The sequence below is a fragment of the Eretmochelys imbricata genome, chromosome 14, assembly GCF_965152235.1.
Source record: "Eretmochelys imbricata isolate rEreImb1 chromosome 14, rEreImb1.hap1, whole genome shotgun sequence".
In the NCBI taxonomy this organism is placed as follows: Eukaryota; Metazoa; Chordata; order Testudines; family Cheloniidae; genus Eretmochelys; species Eretmochelys imbricata.
Window position 1 is genome coordinate 1809956 of NC_135585.1, and position 22569 is coordinate 1832524.

Genomic DNA, 22569 nt, shown 5'->3' on the forward strand with positions numbered 1-22569 from the left:
GCCGCGCCGCGCCCCCCTGCCCCGGGCCCCCCCCGCGGCGCCGCTCCCCGCTTACCGCGCACCCCTCTTTCCCCGGTCCCCCGCTTACCGCGCACCCCGCCGGCCCCGCTCCCCGCCCACGGGCTCCTTCCCGGCAGGGCTCCGGGCTGAGCTGGGGGGCAGGCGGCTCGGGCTCTGACACGCCCTGAACTTCGGGGCTGCCGGGGGCTTCCTCCCCCCAGCGCCCCAGCCGCGGGCAGCCGGCCGGGGAGCGCGGGCGCTTGCAGCCCAGAGCCTTGGGCCTCCTTTCTCCTGGGCAGGGGTCGCCCTGGCCTGTGGCTGCACGTGTGGGCCATCCCCCCCCCCGAAGAAGGAAGCAGGAAAAGACCATTTCCTATCGTGCTGACTAAGATGTACTCCTTGTAGTCCCGCCTGTCACCATCTGTCTCTTGTCTTCTGCTCCGATTGTAACCTGTGTGGGGCAGGGACTGGCTGTGCTCTGCAGCACCTGGTATAATGGGTCCCTGCCCATGCCAAGGGCTCCTAGGCACTCTGGCACTACAAGAATAGTAAGAAAAGGACTTTCCCAGAACCAAGGCAATGATTTGAATGTTTCTGACAGACAGGACAGCAGTCTCTGCCTTCTCCGCCTATCCCATTTCATTCCTCACACTGCTCCAATCTGAGATCTTGCTGTTGCTCTTCGTGGACTGATTTCCTCAGAGATCCCATCCATAACCCAGGGGGAGAGTTATGCTTGTCAGAGATGCCATGCTGTGCTATGCTCATCAAGCTCCAGGTATAGGAACTAGAGGCTAAGGTGTTCTCAACTGGATGTCCCTAAGCTATAGGACACCAGACCACAATAACCAGCTTGAGCCCAAAGACCATACAACAAGAGAGGGGACACAGTACCTCAGTTTTCTTGAGAAGAAGATTCTAGGCACAAACACACAATCCCAGCACTGATTTTTAATTGAGAGCCAGATTTGTTCCTCGTGTTTCTTCATTGAAGGTGATGGGGTTACATCTAACACACAGTGCTACTAAACACACTCCTGTGGACTATAATACACACCTTACACCTCCCCAATGCACATTTTACACAAGCAACATGTATATTTAATGTACATCCTGGAGTCAGTGCTGGGTGATAGCAACATTTCCCTCCTGAGTGAAGAAAGGAAGCAGAAGATTTGTTCATTCTTATGACACTTCTCACAAATGCAGCTAAATGATGGAAGAGCTCAGCCAACATGAATTCTTGGTCTGTCCCACATGGCTTGTTCTCCCTCTGCTCCCTCGGACTGAAGCTGCTTTAGGCAGCAGGCGTGGAGAACTGAGAAAGCTGGGAGCCTGGGGAAGGGTCTGAAAATGGCTCAGCTTGTAGTAGCCTGCGGGGTGGGTCCCCACTGAAATCTATGCATGTGATTGCAAAATAATATCCACCCCGCAGAAGAAACCTTACCAATCAGACGGTGCATGTGCAGGAGCTGAAGAAGCTAGCAGCTGCTGCAGCGATATGGTGTGGGATTGCTAGGCAACCCCTGCTTAAATGTGGGAAAGAGGCCTGTGCTGAGCTGGTGCCATGGAACCGGGGCTTGTGTCCTGCAGGACATGCACATCTGGGCTTCAGAGAAGGAGAATTACAGATGCAGAGGAAATTTTTAAAAATATCTGTGGATTTCAAGGAGCACAAGCCAGGGGAACTAGAAGTGGGAGAGAAAAGAGAGGAAGAGATTAGCAGAGAGCGAGACAGCTGGATAAGGGGAAGCAGCTAGAAAAACATGAACTAACTAAAACATGCTTTATGCAACATTAAAATTGTGATACAGACCAGCATCTGGAAAAACATTTGTTTTTCTTAGTTTGTGTCACAGCCTGTCTGTCACTTTAGAGGGTCCCCCCTCCAATCCCAGGAGGGGTTTTTATAGGTTTTACATTATTTAAAACAAACATAAAAGAGTGATATGCTTACTTTGGAAAGGAATTCCTCTTAGCAAGTGGGGGGTGCAGAAATCAAAGGGTAATAAACAACCATGGCTCCAAAATCCATCAAGGGCTCTTCCCCCTGTGCAGATGCTGTAGTAAATTGCCTCATCTTCCCTAGCTGTGCATGTGTTCACCCATTTAGCTACTGTGAGTGGGAGCACTGCACATACAGGGAAGACTAACTCCCCCATTGAGCAAGGTGCTCTGCACAGGCAGACCCCTGCACCTTCAGAGCTCATGCAGAATCAGGACCCAAGTTTGTGCATTAGATTTATCCTCATCTAGACCCCTGTGAACAGAGCTGCAGGATACAGTTTCTGGGACTATTTGTTCCTATTTTTAAATTAATTCATCCATCATATGCTGCTTGTTGATTTAGTTGCATCCAATGAAGTGAGCTGTAGCTCACGAAAGCTTATGCTCAAATAAATTTGTTAGTCTCTAAGGTGCCACAAGTCCTCCTTTTCTTTTTGCGAATACAGACTAACACGGCTGTTACTCTGAAACCTGATTTAGGACTGTGAACTGTACTTGGAAAGCACCTTGCACATTGTGGGAACTACTGGAATATAAATGAATAATCATCATAGAGATGTTTCCTCCTGGAGTTCCTGCTGGGGCATGGCAGCCAGATATGCATTGTACGCAACACAGGACAGTGCCTTACAACACAGTCCAGTCCTGAATCTTTACCGTGGGAGGTAACTATCCACAGTGTACAGATGGGAAAACCAAGGCACAGAGAGGTGAAGTGACCTGCCAAAAGCAAAAGTGTCCACAGTTGGACTAGACCTCCGAAGTTCCTGGGGCTTATAGTTCTACATTCAGGGACCAACTCACCCCTCTCCCTGTCTTAGCCCGATCTTTCAGACAGAGAAAGTTTCCTATGTCAGGAGGTAGCGTGCCAAATGATATGCAAAGAAAGGGTCCTTTTGGCTGAAAAGTGAATGTATACCAACATTAGAAGCCAAATTTAGCTCTGACATAAGTTGATGCAACTTCCCTTTGACTTCAACAAGAGCTGCACCCAGTCATATCTGCACTAGATGTTAGTCCGGTCCATTTCATAAGTGTTTCAGACAGTGCGGGGCCTCTTCTCTGTACCAGCACTAGAAGCATCTCACCATAATAATATCCAAAGGAACACTCCCTGTGCCCTCAGAGTCCTCTGCCAACATGGACAACGTGGCATGATGTGTCAGGGGCAAGGATCCTTGGACGGGGTGGGAGAGGTCCTAGACACATTCAGCTTTGGGTTTGTAGGAACACCATCAAACAAGCCATCCCTTGTCTTGAGTAAGTCCAGCCTGCAAAGCACTGGAGAGGCAAAAGCAGAGTCATACTAATGTGCTTTGAAATAATGCTTTTTAAAGTATAATTTATGATGGATTATGTCGTTAAGTTATGCAACATAATGAGCAAATCTAAAATGTAATTGTCGCTGCACATTAACAACAAAATCCTGAACCTCTATTATACTAACAAACTTATTAAATCAGTGAACACTGCATTGCATCAGTCAATTACTAAAACAATGCCAAGATCACTAGCACAATCTGATACCCATTAGAGGGAAAGAGAGAGAGACCAAGCTACCAGAGCTGCCCACAATGGCTGCTACACGTATTAAAACATTAAATGCATTTGCATTTTTGATACAATGCAAAATTTGGTGGATATTTTGCTGCTGTTCAGCATGCTTCAGTCCAAGTGAAGGAACGTCAAGTGCACAAAGTGTGTGTTCTCAAAACTTCTGGGATGGAGGGGGCAAAATAATCACATATGGGCATGGGCAACCTTAATTCTGGCATTTCTGTATTAAATGCACTCAAACGTTAGGAAAACATTCTTTTAATATAGAAAATTATATTAAAAATACTATTTTTTTAAAAAAAGAAAATGGAAAAAAAAATTCCATCACATGGAACCATATTGATCTGCTACATAGGTCACCAGCAGGGTTGGGACCTTTAGGTCCACACCACAGACCTCTAGCACTCTAACTAATGGAGTAACTGATAGCTGTATGTGGACCAGCCACTGGAGGGGAAGAGACAGACACTTTGCCAGTGGGTTTAATAGCTTTTTGCTGACAGCAAAGGAACGTTGTGTCTGAAGAATCCTGAGTTCAATTGCAGATTCCAGAGACACGTGCTCAAGTGGTTATAAACCTTTCTGCCTCTGTCCCCCACATCCCGTCTCATAGATTCATACATTTTAAGGGCTAGAAGGGACCATTGGGCTCATCTAGTCTGACCTCCTGTCTAGCACAGGCCCTAGAACTTCCCCAGAATAATCCCTAGAAAAGACCTTTTAGGAAACATACAATCTTGATTTAAAAATTGTCGATGGAGAATCCACCCTAACCAGCTGCCATGGTACAGCCGTGCTGGAGGAGCTGTGGGCGTAGGGCCACCCAGCGGACCCACGTTCTGCTCCTTTCGCCGCTCCAGTTCTGAAGTCTCCGGTGCAGCAGGAGGAGGACAGAGCCCTCTCCTCCCCAGGTAAGGGGGGTGAATCATGGGGAGGGGACAGGGAGAGTGTGGGGGCTGGGGGCAAGTCGGGGAGGAGTCACGTGGAGGGGTACATGAGGAGGTCACGTGCCCCGCCGTACCAGTAAAAAATGAATTCCACTTGCACCACTGATTGTGGGCTGTATTTTCAGCTCTCTCTGTGTTATGTGGGCCATATCCACCCTATATACGTACCACCTGTATGGCCCTGAGGATGCCACATGAACCGCAGCCTTGTGCTGATTGGGCCGCAAGCAGCCCATGGGATGCGGGTTGAGAACCACTGGTATAAGGCATGTTTTCTAATCCTTTCATCATTCTCGTGGTTCTTCTCTGAACTCCCTGCAATTTAGCCACATCCTTCTTGAATTGTGGGCACCAGAACTGGACACAGTATCAGCAGCAGTCACACCAGTGCCCAATACAGAGGTAAAGTGTCTTCTCTACTCCTACTCGAGATTCTGCTGCATTAGCTCTTTTGGCCACAGTGTCACATGGAGGGCTCATGTTTAGCTGATTATCCATCAGGACCCCCACATTTTTTCAGTTACACTTCCCAAGATAGAGTCCCCCCATCATGTACTTATGGTGTACATTCATTGTCCCCCCAGTCCCATCCCTCCAAATCCAGGTTCCTGTCTGCCTCTTGCCTCCTTTCACCTGCCACAGCCCTCAACTCGGACTGTTTCTCCTTTCTCCACACTGCCTGGTGCCTGCTCTCATCTCAGATGCCTGGTGCCCCCAAGGAGGAACAACCTTTTGTAGTGATAATCAAGGTGGGCTATTTCCAGCAGTTGACAAGAACGTGTGAGGAACAGTGTGGGAGGGGGGAATAAACATGGGAACACAAATCAGACGCCAAGAATTATAACATTCAAAAACCAGTTGGAGAACACTTCAATCTCTCTGGTCACTTGATTACAGACCTAAAAGTCGCAATTCTTCACACAAAAAAAAAAACCCACACACTTCAAAAAACAGACTCCAAAGAGAGACTGCTGAATTGGAATTAATTTGCAAACTGGACGCCATTAAATTAGGCTTGAATAGAGACTGGGAGTTGATGGGTCATTACACAAAGTAAAACTATTTCCCCATGTTTATCCCCTCCCCCTCCCCCCCCACTGTTCCTCACACGTTCTTGTCAACTGCTGGAAATAGCCATCTTGATTATCACTACAAAAGGTGTTTTTTGTTTTTTTCCCCCTCTCTCTCTCTCCTGCTGGTAATAGCTCACCTTACCTGATCACTCTCCTTACAGTGTGTACAGTAACACCCGTTGTTTCATGTTCTCTGTGTATAAAAAAAATCTCCCTCCTGTATCTCCCCACTGTATTTTCCACTGCATGCATCCGATGAAGTGAGCTGTAGCTCACGAAACCTTATGCTCAAATAAATTTGTTAGTCTCTAAGGTGCCACAAGTCCTCCTTTTCTTTCTGCAGATACAGACTAACACGGCTGCTACTCTGAAACCTGCCAAATTTCAGGTACCTGTCCCAAAACAAGGAGACACGAAAGCTTCTCAAGGAAACAGTTCTAAGAAAAAAAAATACATTTTTCATTAGCCTTGTTCTTGGAAATGGCAGAACCATTTTAGTTGCAACTTTCCAAAAATAGCCAGCCTGAGGCAGACACCCAGCATGGAAAATTTCAGTCTGAATAATTAACCAAAGTTTACCAAAGTTTTAAGCAACTGAAAACAGGGTCTTATAATAGAAAGTGTTAGTCATCCTTAACTATAGACATCACCATCAGCAATGTTCTCAGATGAAGCCCTCTGAGAGCATGTTAAAGGCAAAAGATTTACCCTTGATTGTCCACTACTCATGAACTTTCCCAAACAAGTCCTAAAGTGTGGGCAAGGAGACATCCAGATTTACCATGCAGGGGACCCTGATTTGATGTTTTCACACTGGGAAGAGTCTGAAGGGTGGTCTAAGGGCCCAGAAATCAGTGCTCTCCACTGCCTTGCAGGAGACCTAGATTTGAAGCCCAAGCCTTAGTGTGCTTTTTGTTATTGTATGGTTGCTCATGAATACTGAATGACTGGCACTGACTTTAAGTGAAAAAAGTATTTGTTTTGATAACAAAACTGCACCCATCTACAGAACAACATGGATTTTACTGCTATCAGACTCTAAACCTCTCAACCTTGACAAAGTCCCTTCAAATCTCCCATTCGGACACAGCTGAATGCAGGCACCATTAATGCGACATTCTTGCAGAATTATTAAAAACCAGTAAACAAGGAGGGTGAGAATTCCAGAGATCCTGCAAACACAACCACACAAACATTCAAAGCAAAGTGTGTTCAACACAGGACTAATTATGCAAATTAATCATTGGTAAATCAGGTAGCTTTTTATTTATTTAATTTTTTGTTTTGCACAGCAACCCAGCAGAATACGTGTTGTGTAAGGAAAGCTGTGAATTTGCTCTATTTATTCTGATAAGAAATGTTTAGTAACACGTTGCATGATCCAACCTCCCCTCATTCTCTTTCAGATTAAATTTTAAATTGATTTGCTGGTATCATACCGTTCATAGCTCTCAGTGTGTCATTGCAGCTAATGAACCATGCCAGCGACACATTTATAACCCTCTATTCGCCTTTTCCATCAGGAAAGGAATTTTTTTCTCCTTTGCATTGAAGTTCTAAAACTTAAAGAGAGAGAGCGTGAGCAAGCAGTTCTATCTACTGAAAGCTGTGGTTTAATCCCTACCATGGGGATGGGCTAGGGTAGAGGTGGCAGGGGGGAGAGAGAGAGAGAGAGCGTGCGCACGCCCTGTATGCTTTCCCTGAGTCTGAGTGGTTTCTTTGGCCTCACTGACACTGTCCTCACAGCAGGGCTTCAGCTAACCTGGCTTCCAACACACTCTGGGCTGACTCAGGTGGATGGAACCAAGCCGTGGCTTGAGCTAAGCTCCTACCCAACACCCGTTATAAAACATGCCTTTAATGGGGTTTGCCAGCCAAACCCTGTAGGGAACTGTGTCTAAAGACTGCTGCAAAGCCAACATAGGGAGAGGTCTTTTACCCAGTTTCACACCACCAGTGTTCTGTTGCTCCCTCTGCAACGAGTGCAGGATTCCAACGTGGCAGGGATGCTCAAAGTGGGCTCAAGGCAGCTACCAGACACAGTCTAGGATGCAGAGACCATTACTCCGCAGGAGTTTGTTTCAGATGACAGGGGCAAGCAGGTAGACATAGCCACTGTTTGGTTGGGCTGGGGGTACTATTGGCCAGCTAGGAGGGCATGCAGCGGGAACCACTGCTGGTGAGCACATCTTCTATTGTTGGAAGCCCAGCTGTTATCCCCACCCTTCAGGGACTCTGGTTTTGAAAGCCTTCATCACCACCTCTTCCATGTGTCACATTAGCAGGGCCCTACCAAATTCATGGCCATGAAAAACGCATCATGGGCCCTGAAATCTGGTCTCTTGTGTGCTTTAAGCCTACACTACACAGACTTCATGGGGCAACCAGCATTTCTGCAATTGGGGGTCCTGACCCAAAAGGGAGTTGGCGGGGGGGGGTCACAAGATTATTTTAGGAGGGTCATGGTATTGCCACCCTTACTTCTGCGCTGCAGCCTTCAGAGCGGGGCGGACGGAGCGTGGCGGCTGCCGCCTGAGGGCCCAGCTCTGCAGACAGCACCAGACCAGGCCACCCTTACTTCTGCAGTGCTGCTGCTGCTGGCGGGGGCTCTGCCGTCAGAGCTGGGCTCCCGGCCAGCAGCTGCTGCGCTCCACCTGCCCAGCTCTGAGGCAACGCCGCCCCCAGCAGCAGCGCAGAAGTGAGGGTGGCCGTACCGCAACCCCCCTACAATAACCTTGCGAACCCCCCACAACTCCTTCCTGGGTCAGGACCCCGACAATTACGACATCCTGACATTTCAGGTTCCAATAGCTGAAATCAGGACATTTACCATTTTAAAAATTCTATGACCATGATTTTTACCCAAATGGGCTGTGAATTTAGGAGGGCCCTGCCTATTCGGTGTGCACTTTGCATAAAGCATAATCCAGCAGCAAAAGGGCTACATGTGTCAAACTATTGCACACAACCTGGGCAAACTGGAGGACCAGGTGTCTGCTGTATTCCTATTGACTAGAAGGGGCTGGGAACAGACAAGAGAGGTTACATTGTAGCACATACAGTTCTAATTTCCATCTCTGTTTAATTAACTAATTTAAGCGTGGGGCTGGGAACAGCATGCCACTTTGACAGCAGTTCCACAGTTGTGCTCCTCTCTGGAATTTATTTGTGTGTGTAACAAATATGAAGCACTTTGTTAAGGGGATCCACATGGCTGCTTCAGGATTCTTCAGGCTCCGCAAATCACTGGACTTGTCAAGTCCACCAGCAGCACCTCTAGCAGTCCTGTACTCCAGAGGGCCAAATATCCTACCCAAGATTCCTATTCACTCCAGCCTCAGAGACCAGGGGCCTCTCCATCCTCATTGCAATTCCCCAGTGGTCCTGGATTCAGAAAGTTAGCCACCGTCCCCAGCCTGGAATAAATGAGTCCAACATCCACACAGCCCCTCCCACCCCCAGCATGCCCTGGATTCCTCAAGTCGTTGCTCTCAAACACAGAAAGCAAACTCCTCCCTCATCTTGGGTTTGGTCTCTGGCTGGTACTGTCCTGTGGCCTCCATGCAGAATCCGCTGCCTGTTCTGGGAGAGTTTCCTAGTAGGCAGTGGGCGTGGTATAAACTGTCACCTCCAAAAAACAAGAGTTTGGAAGCATAAATCTCTCCTGTTTCAGAATCCGGTGATTCCCAGCAGCTAATGGCCTGGGCTGGAGATGGTGGTGGGATGGAGATGAGCAGTGAAGGTGGCAATCCCTCTGTACACATTGCAGGAAGACTGCACTTAGCTGATGAGCTGAGGGCCCCTTCATTCTGAATGCAGTCTTTCAGGAATGGAGAGACAACTCTATTGGGGGAACAAGAGCTAATTAAATTTACTGGGATCACTGAAGAGGAAATTATTTAATATTCTGTATGGAATTTAATATCTGAAAGCATGAATGGCCTTGTTTCATCACAGATCTGTTCCTTCCTAACAGCTGGATTTACATTTCATATCTAGACCTCTTGCTGAGGGCCAGGAAGCAGGGTTGCTGTCTGAAAGGACCAGTGCTGTCAGAATCACAGAAAGATACAGAGGAGAACAGGGAAAGGCAGAGCTCCAATGCCACCAAGCTTCTTGCAAGCACCTGGGATTGACTGTGTGGGATGCCCCAGCTACTCCTAATGGATCATCCCAGCTTAATGATCTAGAAGGGGAGCAGTTCTTATGGTCTCTGCCAATTCTCCTAGGGAAAAATTCCTTCCCAGTCCTAATTCAGATCACTACTTTCACACTGAGCATTGCTCGAGAATCACTGTGAACCAGATTGTGACCCCCTTACTCCCATTGGAGAGCACCTATTCACATTAGTATAATCATTATGGTCAATGGGATTACTCAGAAGAGTAAATACTCACCAGTGCAGCTAAGAGGTTCCCAATCTGGCCTTATATAATTAAAGCATCTGACCCTAGATACAGGTGATGTTCAGTTCAATTGTCCACTTTTTTTGCATTGAATCAGAAGTGGATTCTGGGATTAAAGAATACCAAACCTCAGACAACAAAAGCCCTTACATACATTTAGTCTGCTCATTGGGTACTGAATTTCCAGGAGTGTCCCTGTTGCTGCTAGTTACCCAGATCTAGGTACCATTTGCACAACAATTAGATGTCCCACAGCCACCTCTTCTCCAAATGCCATAGGATTTCAGGTCTTCACTTAGTCATCCTAGCAGAGACCCTCTACCCTATCCCTGGGACTGATTTTGTCGCTCTTCTCTGGATCTTCTCCAGCAGCCTCACGGGGCTAAGGTGTCCAGAACTGGGGCCAGCCTCATGGCCTGTGCAATGAGGTTGTCACCTCTCATCTCATTTATAATAATCCTTTTGATACAGCTGAACAATATATCCCCATCCCGATGTCATCGTTCATTTGAATCCTTGTGCGCCTTTCATTAGCAGCACGTTCCAATTCTGTGCACAGGACAGATTGTGCTTCTCAACATCATTCGGCAGCCTTTGTATCACTTGATATTTGCTGTTGAATTTTAGCGATTTCCTAGATTGCTCCCCTAAATATTGGTTATTCCCCAACCTCGACAGTACAGCCAAAATACCACCATGCTCTGCCAGGCGGCACCTCCCAGCTTGAACCTACACGCCACAAGGACAAACTTCAGGGCACTTCTGCCTCAGTAACTAATGGGTTTTATGAGGCAGCCTAGATGGGGATCCTCAGCTTTTACCTCTTCACCCTGAGTTCAGTCACCTTGCCTCCCTACCCCCACCCACGAGTTACTTGCATTTCTTGCCACCTTCTCCCAAGGCCAAGAGCTGCTTCCACTGCCAGTCACTAGGAGCTGCGTGGGCTGAAAGCACTGAACAGCACACCTACGCCCCCAGAGACCACCTGGAATGCTCTGAGCTCCTCACGCTGCCACTGACTTGCAGGAGCAATTTACTGTTCACCATTTTAGCGCAAAATACCCACTTCAGCTCCTCTCTGCAGAAACACAGAGCAGTTTCTGGTGCTATAAGGCATCTGCCGTGACCTGTCTTGCAGCCTCTCTCAGAAGTGCAGTAAGGTGATAACATTTACTATAGAAAAAGTCATTATTCCATGCTCCCTGGGGGCCTCCCAGGTGGGTTAACTCTCTTTGCAGCCCTGACACAGCCAGGTGGATTCTCTCCTGCTTCGTGCACCGTTGGCAGAACCATCAGCTGACTGGTCCGTACAGGGCCTGTATTACTGGTGAGGGCGTTAGTGGCAGAAAACCCCCAGCTGCAGGTTCAGGCTGCATTTGGAGTCTGCAGGACTGGGAAGGCGACAAGATGGGGTTTTTTTCTGGTTCTTCGCTTGTGCTGTTAAAAACAAAGTCACTCTCCTGCCCACCCGGATGCTGACCAGGAGAACTTCCACCCCGACTATAGAGCCGATCCGCGATAACGTAGCGAACTTTCTGAAAGATACACGCTAGCCCAACGGAGCTTTGGGGGAGGTACCCACAGGCAAGGGCCACGCACGGAGCCCTCTGCTCCCCTGCCAGAGGCTGCAGGGACGTGGTGTCGGCCACTTCTGGGAGTGGCACGGGGCCCGCAGTGCCACGGGGGTGGCAATCCCACGGCCTGGATTCAAAGCCCTGAGGGGCCGGATCCGGCCCGCAGTTTGCCCACCCCTGAACTAGTCTAATGATACATGAATTACTGCGCGGAACCCAATGGCCTGTGTTACGCTTCTGGCCTTATGAATCTATGCCACCTTGCACGGACAGCACATTTCATCTGGGGGCCTCCAGGTGCTTTGCCTCACAGTCTCCCCTAGGAGACAAGACATATTATCATCCCCATTTTATAGGTGGGAAAACTGAAGCATGACACAGTGGAGTGACTTGCCCAGATCGCACCGTCTGTGGGAAAGCTAGGGACAGAACCCACATTCCCTGACTCCAAGTCCCTTGAGCCCAGCACAATATTACATGCGCATGGAGCCATGGTCTCAAACTTTTGTACTGCTGACCCCTTTCACACAGTTAGCCTCTGAGTACAACCCCCCCATACATTAAAAACACTTTTTTACATTTAGCGCTATTAGGAATGCTGGAGGCAAAGTGGGGTTTGGGGTGGAGGCTGACAGCTCATGACCCCCCGAGGGGTCACGACCCCCAGTTTGAGAACCCCCGGCATAGAGCGTCCACCCTATAACACTGCAGGCATGTGCACTGACCATGCACAGAACAGAAGCATACGCAGTATACTGCATATCTGGGAACGCTCCCATAGCCTCAGGAGCTGCAAACTACCCCAAGAGAAAACCTGCAAAAAGCACAGATCTTACAATGGTGATCTTGGGCTTTTTGCCTTTATGGCTACCTGCTTCTCTCTCCCCCTTTTGCCCTGATACTGTCTCTTTGTCTCTCCTACATGAGGACAATGATGAATACAGAAGCAAAATTACTGCTACTTATGTCACCAATACCTTCAGCTAATTCCTGTAGCTGCCAGCGAGGAAGCAGTAATACCTCTGCAAAAGACAAAGTAATTATTTCTAAACATAGTTCCTGTTCCCCACCCTGTCACTGTCTAATGTGGTGAAACCCTGGTCTATTGTCAAGGTCCCTCTCTAACTAGCAGGGAAGGAGAGCAAGAACTGCTGAAAACTAATTTGATGGCATCAAGCAAACAAAAAAAAAAAAAGATACCCCAGTCTTATCAGAAGCCCAATTTCAGAGGCAACTCTAGAGCCCTGTTCGCCAGGCTTCTGGAGTTTGAATACATCACAAAACTGCTCAGTGGGGATGCAGACCAAGTAGTGTTTCACTTACAGGTAATGGGGGCAAACCTATGGCCTGGAGAGAAGGACTTAGATTAGCAGCTGCCTGTTAGCAAGGGATAAAAGAGAAAGAGAAGAAGAAAGCCGAGACCTCCCTTCCCACTCTCTGGATAGACTTGACATGGAAGCTAAGCAGTAGCAAGAGAAAGTCCAAGTCACATGGGTCCTATGCTTCGGTTAGTCCATTCCTGAAACAGGCCTTCTTTAAGCAGGTTCCACACAGTAGCACAGTGGGAAGAAATCCTTGGGCTTTGGAGTTTGTTTTCAAATACAGACAGCAGGTGAGGGCCATTTGGGATAAGTACTCCTTTTCTTTTTGTCCTCTAGCATGTTACCATCTCCTCTGCCTAGGAAGAGCCATTCCTTTGTGACCAGCAGGATACATTCCTGTTATGCAACAGAAAGACATCTTAAAGAGAGCACCTTCTCCGCATGCATGTAGGAAAGGAAGAGTGCTCCAAAGGCTGAACAGGGCACTGCATTGCTTGGTGTGATCAGGACAGTACCAAATGCTGGCTTCCTCATGAGCCTGGGGAATGATCAGCTGCACCAAATTAAGCTTTAGCCCTTCGTTCTGGGCTCCATTTGTTGTCCAAGTGACAAACTCACAAAAGTAAAGCAAACCTTGTATCTGGGGCTTTCTACCCCGTCACAGCAGCCATGGTTCACAACCTGGAGTCTCCCTCCTGCTGGGACCACTGCAGGACCTGTCCCTTTCTGGAGCTTCTCCCTGCAGTTCCCTTCACCAGGGTCACTTGCTGGCTTTAATAATTGCTTACTCCCTTCCTAGCTGGGTCTGATAATTGTCCAGGGCTGGCTGGTCCCAGGCCTCTGGCTCTTAAAGGGGCAGGCCACCCACTTACAATAGGCCTGCTGAAGGTGAAGATAATGGCCAAAGAGTAATGTCTAAGCCAGATGGAAAGGGCAGCTCCACTAGAGACAAGGGGTGGCTATACTGGGTTGGCAGCAGCCTGAATGGATGCAGGGGCTAGACAGAGTGGCGGTGGGGGGCACATGTTTCAGACTTCATGGGAACAACCAGACAAGGTTCCTGATCTTTTCCATATTTCTCCAGAAGGACGCGGAGGGTGGGGTGGAAGACAAAGTCCCTGTCAGTGTGAGATCTGGGCTGAGGAGGATGTTGTACACCTGGCAATGGCTTAATGGAACCCACATTTGTACCATGTGCTGCTTGGAGCCATTTTCAGCCTCTTGCTTTATGCATAAATGATTCCTGCTTCAGGTGAATAATGAACTTGGTCAGCAGCAGGATGAGAATTCTGTGGGCTCTTAGCCATGTGACCAGGAGAGAGAGGATGGTTGGGTCCAATTATTGCACGACCCATCTGGTTCATGTTTACTGTAATATCAGAGAGACAAGCACAGCGTCAGTGAACACTGAAGGGAGAGATGGGCCTCTGCAGCACTTCCATCCAAAGGTCTTCATAACTCTCCCTTCATCGCTTGTGACATCCCAACAACAAACTCAACAACAACCAAGTGTGATGTCACAAAACAAAGGATGAGGGGCTTAGATAGGAAATCAGCAGCTGCTGGTGAGCTTGTAAAAAACAAAAGATCCTGCATTCACAAAACCTGAACGAAGGCAGAGGCAAGAGAAATACAGAAAATATAGGCAGGAATCTGAGCTCTCCCTAAACCGCGCACTTTCAGAGCTGGCCACAATGTGTCAGCTGCTCTTTAATTTCTGGGCTCATCTGCTTCAGCAAAAAAATGCTCTAGCACTCTATCCAGATGATTATAACATGGCACTTTCTTACCATTTCATCCACAAACATTGTACGTTCATTCCCAAGTGGATACACAGGGTGTCCTGTGCAGTCTCTAGAGCACTAGACATTATTATACTGTGGTGCACTTTAAAGGAACTAAAATAGCAATAAAATGGCAAGGAAAATGGAATATGGAACATAAAGAGCAGAAAGAATGTAAATCAAGTAATTAGCAAACTGTGACTCCCATGTACTTGCAAAGTGGCTGATCACCACTTTCTCAGCAACACAGTCCCTAGGGCAAAGGGGCTCTTCTGGCAGCAGAAGCATGCTCTGCTATGCAAATCCCCCCTGGGTGTGGTGTCACCCCGCTTTCCAAGCTACCAGTTTGTGCCCACTTTATGGAGGAGCAGAGGGGTTGAAAACACTTCGTGCTCTTAGGAAAGTGACAGATGAAACCTTGTGCTGACGGCAATGTGGGCTACATTCTGCTGGGTTTGTAAACAAACGGAGACTTGAGTGTTCATAAAACAAAGAGAATGAGCACTGCCTGAAGCCAGACGTAGTGTGGGCAAGGGCTTTCCTAGCTTCCCCCGGACACCCCTCTCTGCTAGGGTACCTCAGTCCTGACCTGTTCCATGCCTGGTCTCTCCACCACAGTTTCTCCAATTCACCAGTCCTGGCCACTGCACACATACATCTTCACATACACCTCGATTTTGCCCTGCAGCTCCTGCTATTATTCCAGTGCTGGGCTCTCTGCACACAGCTGATCAGGTATACCTTGATCCTGCCTTGGGTTCTGGGTTTGCCCAAGGCTAATTGTAACAGCTTTGTGGTGCCGGTAAATGTCCACTGCAAAGTCAGTTACAGGTCAAATCTGATCCGTTTGCAGTGTAACCTCTAGGCCTCCAGGGGTTAAGGTGAGTAACATCTTAGGGCCTGATCCCGCAAGTTGTGGAGCATGCTGGCTCCAGTCCAGTAGCACTTACGAATGTGCTTCATTCTAAGCATGTGAGACAGCAAGTGCTCAGCACCTTGCACAATTGAATCCTTAATCCCCTTAGTCATTAGCATGCCCTGTGATTTCTACTCCCTCCCGACGAACTACTCCCATGGTGAGATTCTTTCCCCCCCCAGTCACCGTGCAGACTCCTGTCAAACTTCCAGCAGCCCATTTCTCGCAGCCATGAGCATCACACGCCTCCCACCAGCTCTGGGACATGAAAGGCAAAGTCACATGAACCCTGTGTTTTGGGAAAGAGGCTCACCCTCAGGTGTCATTCCCAGGACAGAGCCGAGAGACTTGGCTTTTTCGGTGAACAAGGAAACGTCTAGGGAACTGGGGCAAATAGTACTAGGGGAACCCCCCCAAACTCTACTGCCCCAGGGCTAGAGGAGTCAGGTGTTGCCAAAAATGGCAACCCCTTAACGTTCACAAACATGAGAGAGAAGGAAGCGGGTGAAAGGTCAGGGGGAGGGACTCGCTTAGCAGGTTTTAGTGAATTGTTAGTGCACCGATTGGGTATTTTCTCTTTCTTGGAGGGTTCTGCACTCACGCCCATCACCATCACATCAGAACGTCTGATACTGACGTGTCCCAGCCCTGTCTTCTGGAGCCCCAAAGGGAGCAAAGCGATCACGCCCCTGCCCACTTACCCTGAACTCAAAATAACACTAGGATGGGAGCGGGGTAGGGTGTGAAGCAGCCACAGAATTAAGCAGAGTGAAAGCAGGACCCCAGCAATGGTCAGAATGAGCAGATACCTGGAGGGAGCTGCACAGCTGCGTGACCTACAAATCCACCATTGATGGGATAGTTAACAATTGTGTTACTATAGGTTATATACTGAAACCCTCTTGGCTTTCATGCAGAATGGACGGTGCAGAGCGACCCTCACGCTCTGGAGGAAAGCCCGACTTGCTGGCCTCAGATTTCAGAGAACCTCCCATGACCTGACTAAAACTCCATGTGAAGAGAAAGAATGAACAGTCGTACTGAGCACATCCTTTCAGGCAGGGTGCTCCCAAAGCCCTGTCCCTGCAGGCTCTGGGCTGGGATCACTGGGTAGAGGAGATTTCCTGCTTCGGTTGTTCCACGTCTTGGGTCAGAATCTGGAGGGACCTTCCCAGCATCTTACACTGCTGACTGCCCAAGTTACCTAGACACTTTCTTCCTAATTTTCCCTTTCTAATCCCAACTGCCAGGGTCCTTTGTGAAAGCGACCATCCCACCACACCCCTCTCCTTCCTGAGATACAATCCCAGACTGAAGAGCAGGCACCAAACAATAACATTGGGGGAATACTGGGGGTACCCCAAATTGGGATGAAGTGACTTGACCGCCCAAGTCTGAATGACAGGTGTGCTGCAGCTCAGGCCTGAGACGCGTTGGTTGAGCCATGGCTGGAGACCCTGGGATTGCACGAGCTGGAGGTGCGAGAGGGCAAGAATGAAACGCAATCACTCTCTTGCAGAAAACAGACTGAGGAGACGAGACAGACCTCACTGTCAGAATGAAGGAAAAGGTCCCAGTTTCTCACCTAATAGGGCCACTCTCACTAGTGAAAGGACACTGACCAATTAATGCCCCTCCCCTCAGGCCCAAGGCAAGGAACATATTCAGCTAAAACTCCTTTATCTCCAAGATAGAAACTGTCCTTTAAACATGCACTTAAATAATATTTTATATCCAAATTACAGTAGCACTTCCTGTAATTAACAGCAACGTTTTAATTAAACATTGATTAGCCACTAATTAGTCTAACGATTAGTCACCTGGAGGAGGCAAAGCAAAATACTGGGGCTGCCAAGTTAGGGGAGGGTGAAGGCAAATAATGAAAGATTAGAGGCAGATCTAAATTCCATTTCCACCTCCCTCTGGGCCAAACGGTTCTGATTATTTTGATCCATTATAAATGATGCCCTCAATGTGAGTTTTTCTAATCATGGTGAGTCTGATGGAGTCTCAGGTGAGTGATGCAGGGAAGATGAGTTTATTCACTGTTCCATCAGATTTCACCTTGTTAATTCAACTAAAGAACCTTTCTATACTTGCAGAAGAATTAGTCTCTGCCTCCATAATGAAGTCATCTGGGGGGAGTTTAGTGTGCACACACACATCAAATACAATGGGAATATCTCGGAGTGCACAGACGGGAGGCAATATTTGACTGCCTGGGAGGAGAGGGTTCCTGCAGCCTGAACCTCCCCAGCAGGGGGACACAGACTTTACCGTTGGCTTCACTCCCATAGGGCTCTGGCTGCTGTCCCACACCATGGGCAAATCATCCCGCTGGGGGGAGCCCAATATGAATGGTGAGGTGGGGAGAGAGGCGGGGGAGCTCCTGTGACTAGCTGCCGGCTGGGGAGGGGCACCCCAACAGTTCCAATTGCTGTTTTGCTGGCAGTTTCTCAGTGGCTGGTGCCCAGTGCCCCATGCTCCACACCCCTGGCAGCTGGTGCCCTGCCCAGATGGTGGTGCCCTATCCCAGAAGCTGGCACACAAGCTCCTGCCACTTCCCTGGACCTGGTGCTTTTGACCAGCCCTGCCGTGGCTGGAGGGCAGGACTGGGTGGGGCTGGGGAATCACATGAGTGGCCCCCTCCCCCAGCCTGCTGGGGGCATACACTGAGACACCCCTGTGCAGCCCCTGCATGCTAGCCCCACTTTGGGTGGCCACTCAAGCCGGCTGAGTGAAAGGAGGTGGGAAAAGGAGAGCTCCTCTGGCCTGCTCCCCACCCCTTGGCCTGATCTTTGTGATGTAGCAGCCGCTCCAGCCCCTGCTCCCACCTCTGCCCTCTCCTGGCATGTGCGGGGGTGGTAGAAACATAGTCAGGTCCCTCTTTTACCTCCCCCAGGTATTGGGGGGGTGTGTGGAAACACACATCCCCCCCCAGTGCCATCCAATATGTCAATTGTGGGGGCCCTAGCCCCCCATCCCTGCAGTTCTGCCACCCCTGTTCCCTACTGCTCCCAGAGTGCTCTGCCTCAGTGCTGGAGCTGGGAGACCGTGGGTCTGACCCGGGGGCTGGAGACACATGCGCTGTTCCAGGGCCCCAAATGCTGCGAAGACTGAGCGTGCTGTTGGGGATACAGTGGCATGGGTCCGGCAACTCTTGGGCAGACACACTGCTCTTCAGAAAGAAAATCACCTGAGCCAAGCTTGTGTGGATTTCTCCCTCCGGGATGGCAGGTAAAGCTGGCAGACACTCACTGAAGGTAACCAGACACTGCTCGGCTGCTGCACACCCTTCTCCCTCCGTTCTAGCGAGTAACATCACTTTGGGAACTTTGAATGGAAACCTGCTTCCTTAGGTTTTCTGCCAACACAAGCTCATGCCCTGGTGCATGAACCTAGGGCTGGTCACGAGAGCTGAGCCAAACACTCTGGTGTGTTACTGTAGGGCTCGTTAAAACTAATTCACCTACTTGTCACCTTTTCTACCACCAGGCAGAACCCTAGTCCAAGTCTCCCCTTGCCTTTGTATTGACAAGAAATGCAAGCTCAGGGGCCTGGAATGATCCCCCATATGCTAAAGGGCAGAAGTAGCTTTCCTACATGCTGGATTCCAAGCCTAGCTCACCCTGGGCAGGCTGTATGAACGATGCCTTCCTAGGGTGGTTACTGGGTGAGTATCTAACCTCTCTGCTGACTCTGCAAAAGCCGGGAGGCTGACTGTCCCTAGTTCGTGTCATTTAGTAGGGCATCACCATTACGGGGACGTTTATTATCCTGTCGTTCCCTTTTGTGCACTAATCCTATTTACCTGTGTTACTTATGCCTCAGGAAAGCTGGAAGTGAAGGTTATTAAAGTGCTTATGGCAGAACACTCCTCCATAGCAGCCGCAGCCTGGTGCGCTCACTCGCATCTGCCCGCTGGGAACCCCTCCTGCAACGCTGCTGCCATGCCCAATGGGGGGTGGTAGAGCAAAGGGGCTCAGGTCCCCAGAAAACTATAGGGCTGGTCTTATGTCATTTCCCTTGTGAGGGAGGTATGGGTGCCGTGGGCTGCTGCTGACACATTCCCCTAGTGTGTGCCAGGCAGTGAGTGAAATCCTCATGGGCATTCCCTGCCCGCCATCTGCTGCTGTTTCTTGGTCACCCTCTCAGGCAGGCCCTGGCAGCGGCTCCACCGACACCTTCTGTTCTTGTTAATGGTCTTTCTCCCCCACCCCCTTTTAGGGGCAGGCTTTGGAGGGGGTCAGGAATAAGGCCGATAACCAGAATGGGGCTGCAAGTTTCACTATGAAAGGTGGGTGGCCGCTCTATAATTCCCAGTGTGGTGTGTATACAAACCTGAACAAAGCCTGTAGCTGGCCAGGAGCCTGCTGCCCCTTCTCTCGGAGCCTGACTTCACGGCACACAGAACCTTGCTAGCAGCAGTACTTAGCTCTGAAATTGCAGCTCTGCCGAACGCGCTCAGATGGGCCAGGCCCATTGTGCTGGGTGCTGTACAAACAGTGCTGCGGGGAGGGCAGAGCCTCGGCGTTAGGGGTTGGGTGCAGTGGCTGGCCTGCATTCCGGAGAAAAGTACATAAATGATTGAAACAACATCAGCAGCCTCCAGCCCAGACACAAGAAAAAGCTTGAGTGGATGCTGAAGCATGTGGGCCAAGGGCTTTCAAATGCAAGGGCTAGAGCCTAGATTGGTGGGACTGGTTGTGTCTCCCTGGCTAGGGGTGTGCGAGACAGAAAACCAGAAGAGGCCAGGAAGCCAAGCAGGCAGGAATGGAGAAGCTGCAGGTGCAGCCTGGAACGGTGTGTGGCCTTGGAAGAAACCTCGAGAAAGGCTTTGGCGGGGTGCCAGCAACAAGAGGCTTGGAACTGTGAACAAGTTCACTGCCTCCTGTCTGGTTCCTCTTGTGTTCAGGGAAACAGGACTTTGTCCAGTCTTCATAAACAAAGAACATTGCATCAAAGAAATACCTGACTCCATCATCAGTTTCTCCTCCTAACTGGAGCAAGCTACTAGACACTGAATTTTTGGCTAGCTGGTTGGGTCAAAATGGGGGAAAAACAAACAGTCCCCCAACTCTTACCATCTGAAAGACCAGATGTAGCTGGTAGATGGAGTTGTGATGAATCTGGGAATTTTCATATTTTAGTGATGCCAGTGCATGCCTCAGTTTCCCTCTGTACTTTGTACTGCTATGCACTGATTGTAGAGACCAGGAAATGTGAGATGTTTTGTCACATAACCACCCATTCATATTGCCCCAGACAGCTAAGGGCTGACTGGGACCAGCCCATATCAATGGAAACAGAAACAGGAACCCAAAGGACTGGACACTTGGTACCTGTCAACAGTAGGCTCCCAGGTTGGCTGGATGGAGCACTGTGAACTCAGCAGCGTTCTGCAGCAGGAGGACAATAGGCAGAAGTGACAGGTGGTGATGGGGAAAGTGGGACGCACAGAGATGCAGAGTCTTATGGGACTGAGAAAAAGGGACAGAGAGAAGAAAACCAGGATGGTTCCCACAGCAGCACGAATCACAGGATTCCTGGCATGGCCAGCATGGATCATGTCTTAACCTTTGCTTCTCTGGGCTAACCTAAGGACTTCCCAATGCTCTGTGCTAGCTGACTGATAAACCCCACTCTGTTTGGAAAAGGCTGCCTGGGGCCACTGCCAATTCTTGGTAAGATGCACCAATTTCTGAGGGGGGTAAAAAGTCTCCTCCCAGGAGTCTAGCTCCGCTGGCCTCACGGAGCAGAATTCAGGGGAGAAACAGGAGTGCTGGAGCCCAGAGGCTCAACCTCCGAGGTGCGGAGGGGTGTGGAACCCCTCTGGGGTCTGGCTCACTGACAGGGCACCTCCAAGAGACCGTCTAGAAGCTGGAGCATAGCGAGGGTTGCCACCACTGTAGTTCAAGGGACCGTTTTCTTAGCACCCCTCCTCCCGATATCGTTAGTACGAAGCAGCACCCCCCTCCATCCACCAGCCATATCTCCTGCAGCACTCAGCAGCTCCCGACCGTGTCGTTCAGAGGTGAAGAAATGAGGGACTGTTGGTGACTGTAGGCGTAGCACCGAACCTGTGGGTCTGTGACAGGGCACCCAAGTGGGATGGGATAGGGCAGGACAGGAGAGGGAACAAACATACTACGACATGCGCAATTCTGAAGCGGTCAATAGCAGCGGCCACAACTCACCACCTGTCCATCCACTATCAGGCTAGACACGTCTCCCAGGCACAAGGCGCAGCCAGATCAATGGAACCTAAATAAAACGCAGGAGGAGAATAACCCTTGCATTCCTTAAGATAGCTTGGGACATAAGTAGAGGAGCACGAAGGGTTAATACTGTATCTCCAGCCATCAGCCTCCTCCTACCCACATTCACTTGCAGAACTGCAGGTATATTGATTGTTTTACACATCTCAGACTCGGATCCTACAAATCAATGGGGTTAGGTCAGCAACTGAGCGTGTGCTATCCACCTTCTCTGTCTGGGAATGGGATCTATTGCAAAGCCTCGGCAATCCCCCCAAGCCCCCACGTGCACCCCCCCCACACACACACACAGAGCCTGGTTTGCATGGCAAAGATAAAGCAGCAGACCTCCCCCTTTGAGAAGAGACCCCTCGGGATTCTTCATCTTTCAGCAGGAAAGAGCCACGCACAAACTATCAGCCGTGAGCGGAGATTTAACACCTCCAAGAAGTGGCACCACCTCCTTCTGGGGTGCAGGTCACAGCTGGGCCGCGTCATCCCCAGCTATTCGCTTTCTAATGTCTCCAAGCATTTCTGCCAATTGAAAATCCCCGGGAGCCGCAGATCAGCGACGCCAGGGAGTGGGGAGCAGCTCTGCCCTGACTGCCCACAAACGCACACTGGTCTCTTAGTCACAGTTGCACATGCGCTCACCAAACCCACACACCCGCCCCCCAAGAGATGTTCCCAGACGTGGCAGAGACTCAACACCTCCCCCAGAAAGGC

The 22569-nt window shown here is 49.6% G+C and overlaps 1 protein-coding gene across 1 annotated transcript in view; it reads left to right on the top strand.

The window, feature by feature from the left end:
* The first annotated feature begins 17576 nt into the window (after positions 1-17576).
* The window catches only part of ENPP7 (ectonucleotide pyrophosphatase/phosphodiesterase 7), a 51606-nt gene continuing 46613 nt past the window's right edge, over positions 17577-22569 (top strand). The window contains exons 1-2 of the mRNA XM_077833994.1: positions 17577-17600; positions 19814-19883. Of these exons, the coding sequence (XP_077690120.1) occupies positions 17577-17600; positions 19814-19883 (94 nt within the window). The remainder of the gene's footprint in view (positions 17601-19813; positions 19884-22569) is intronic.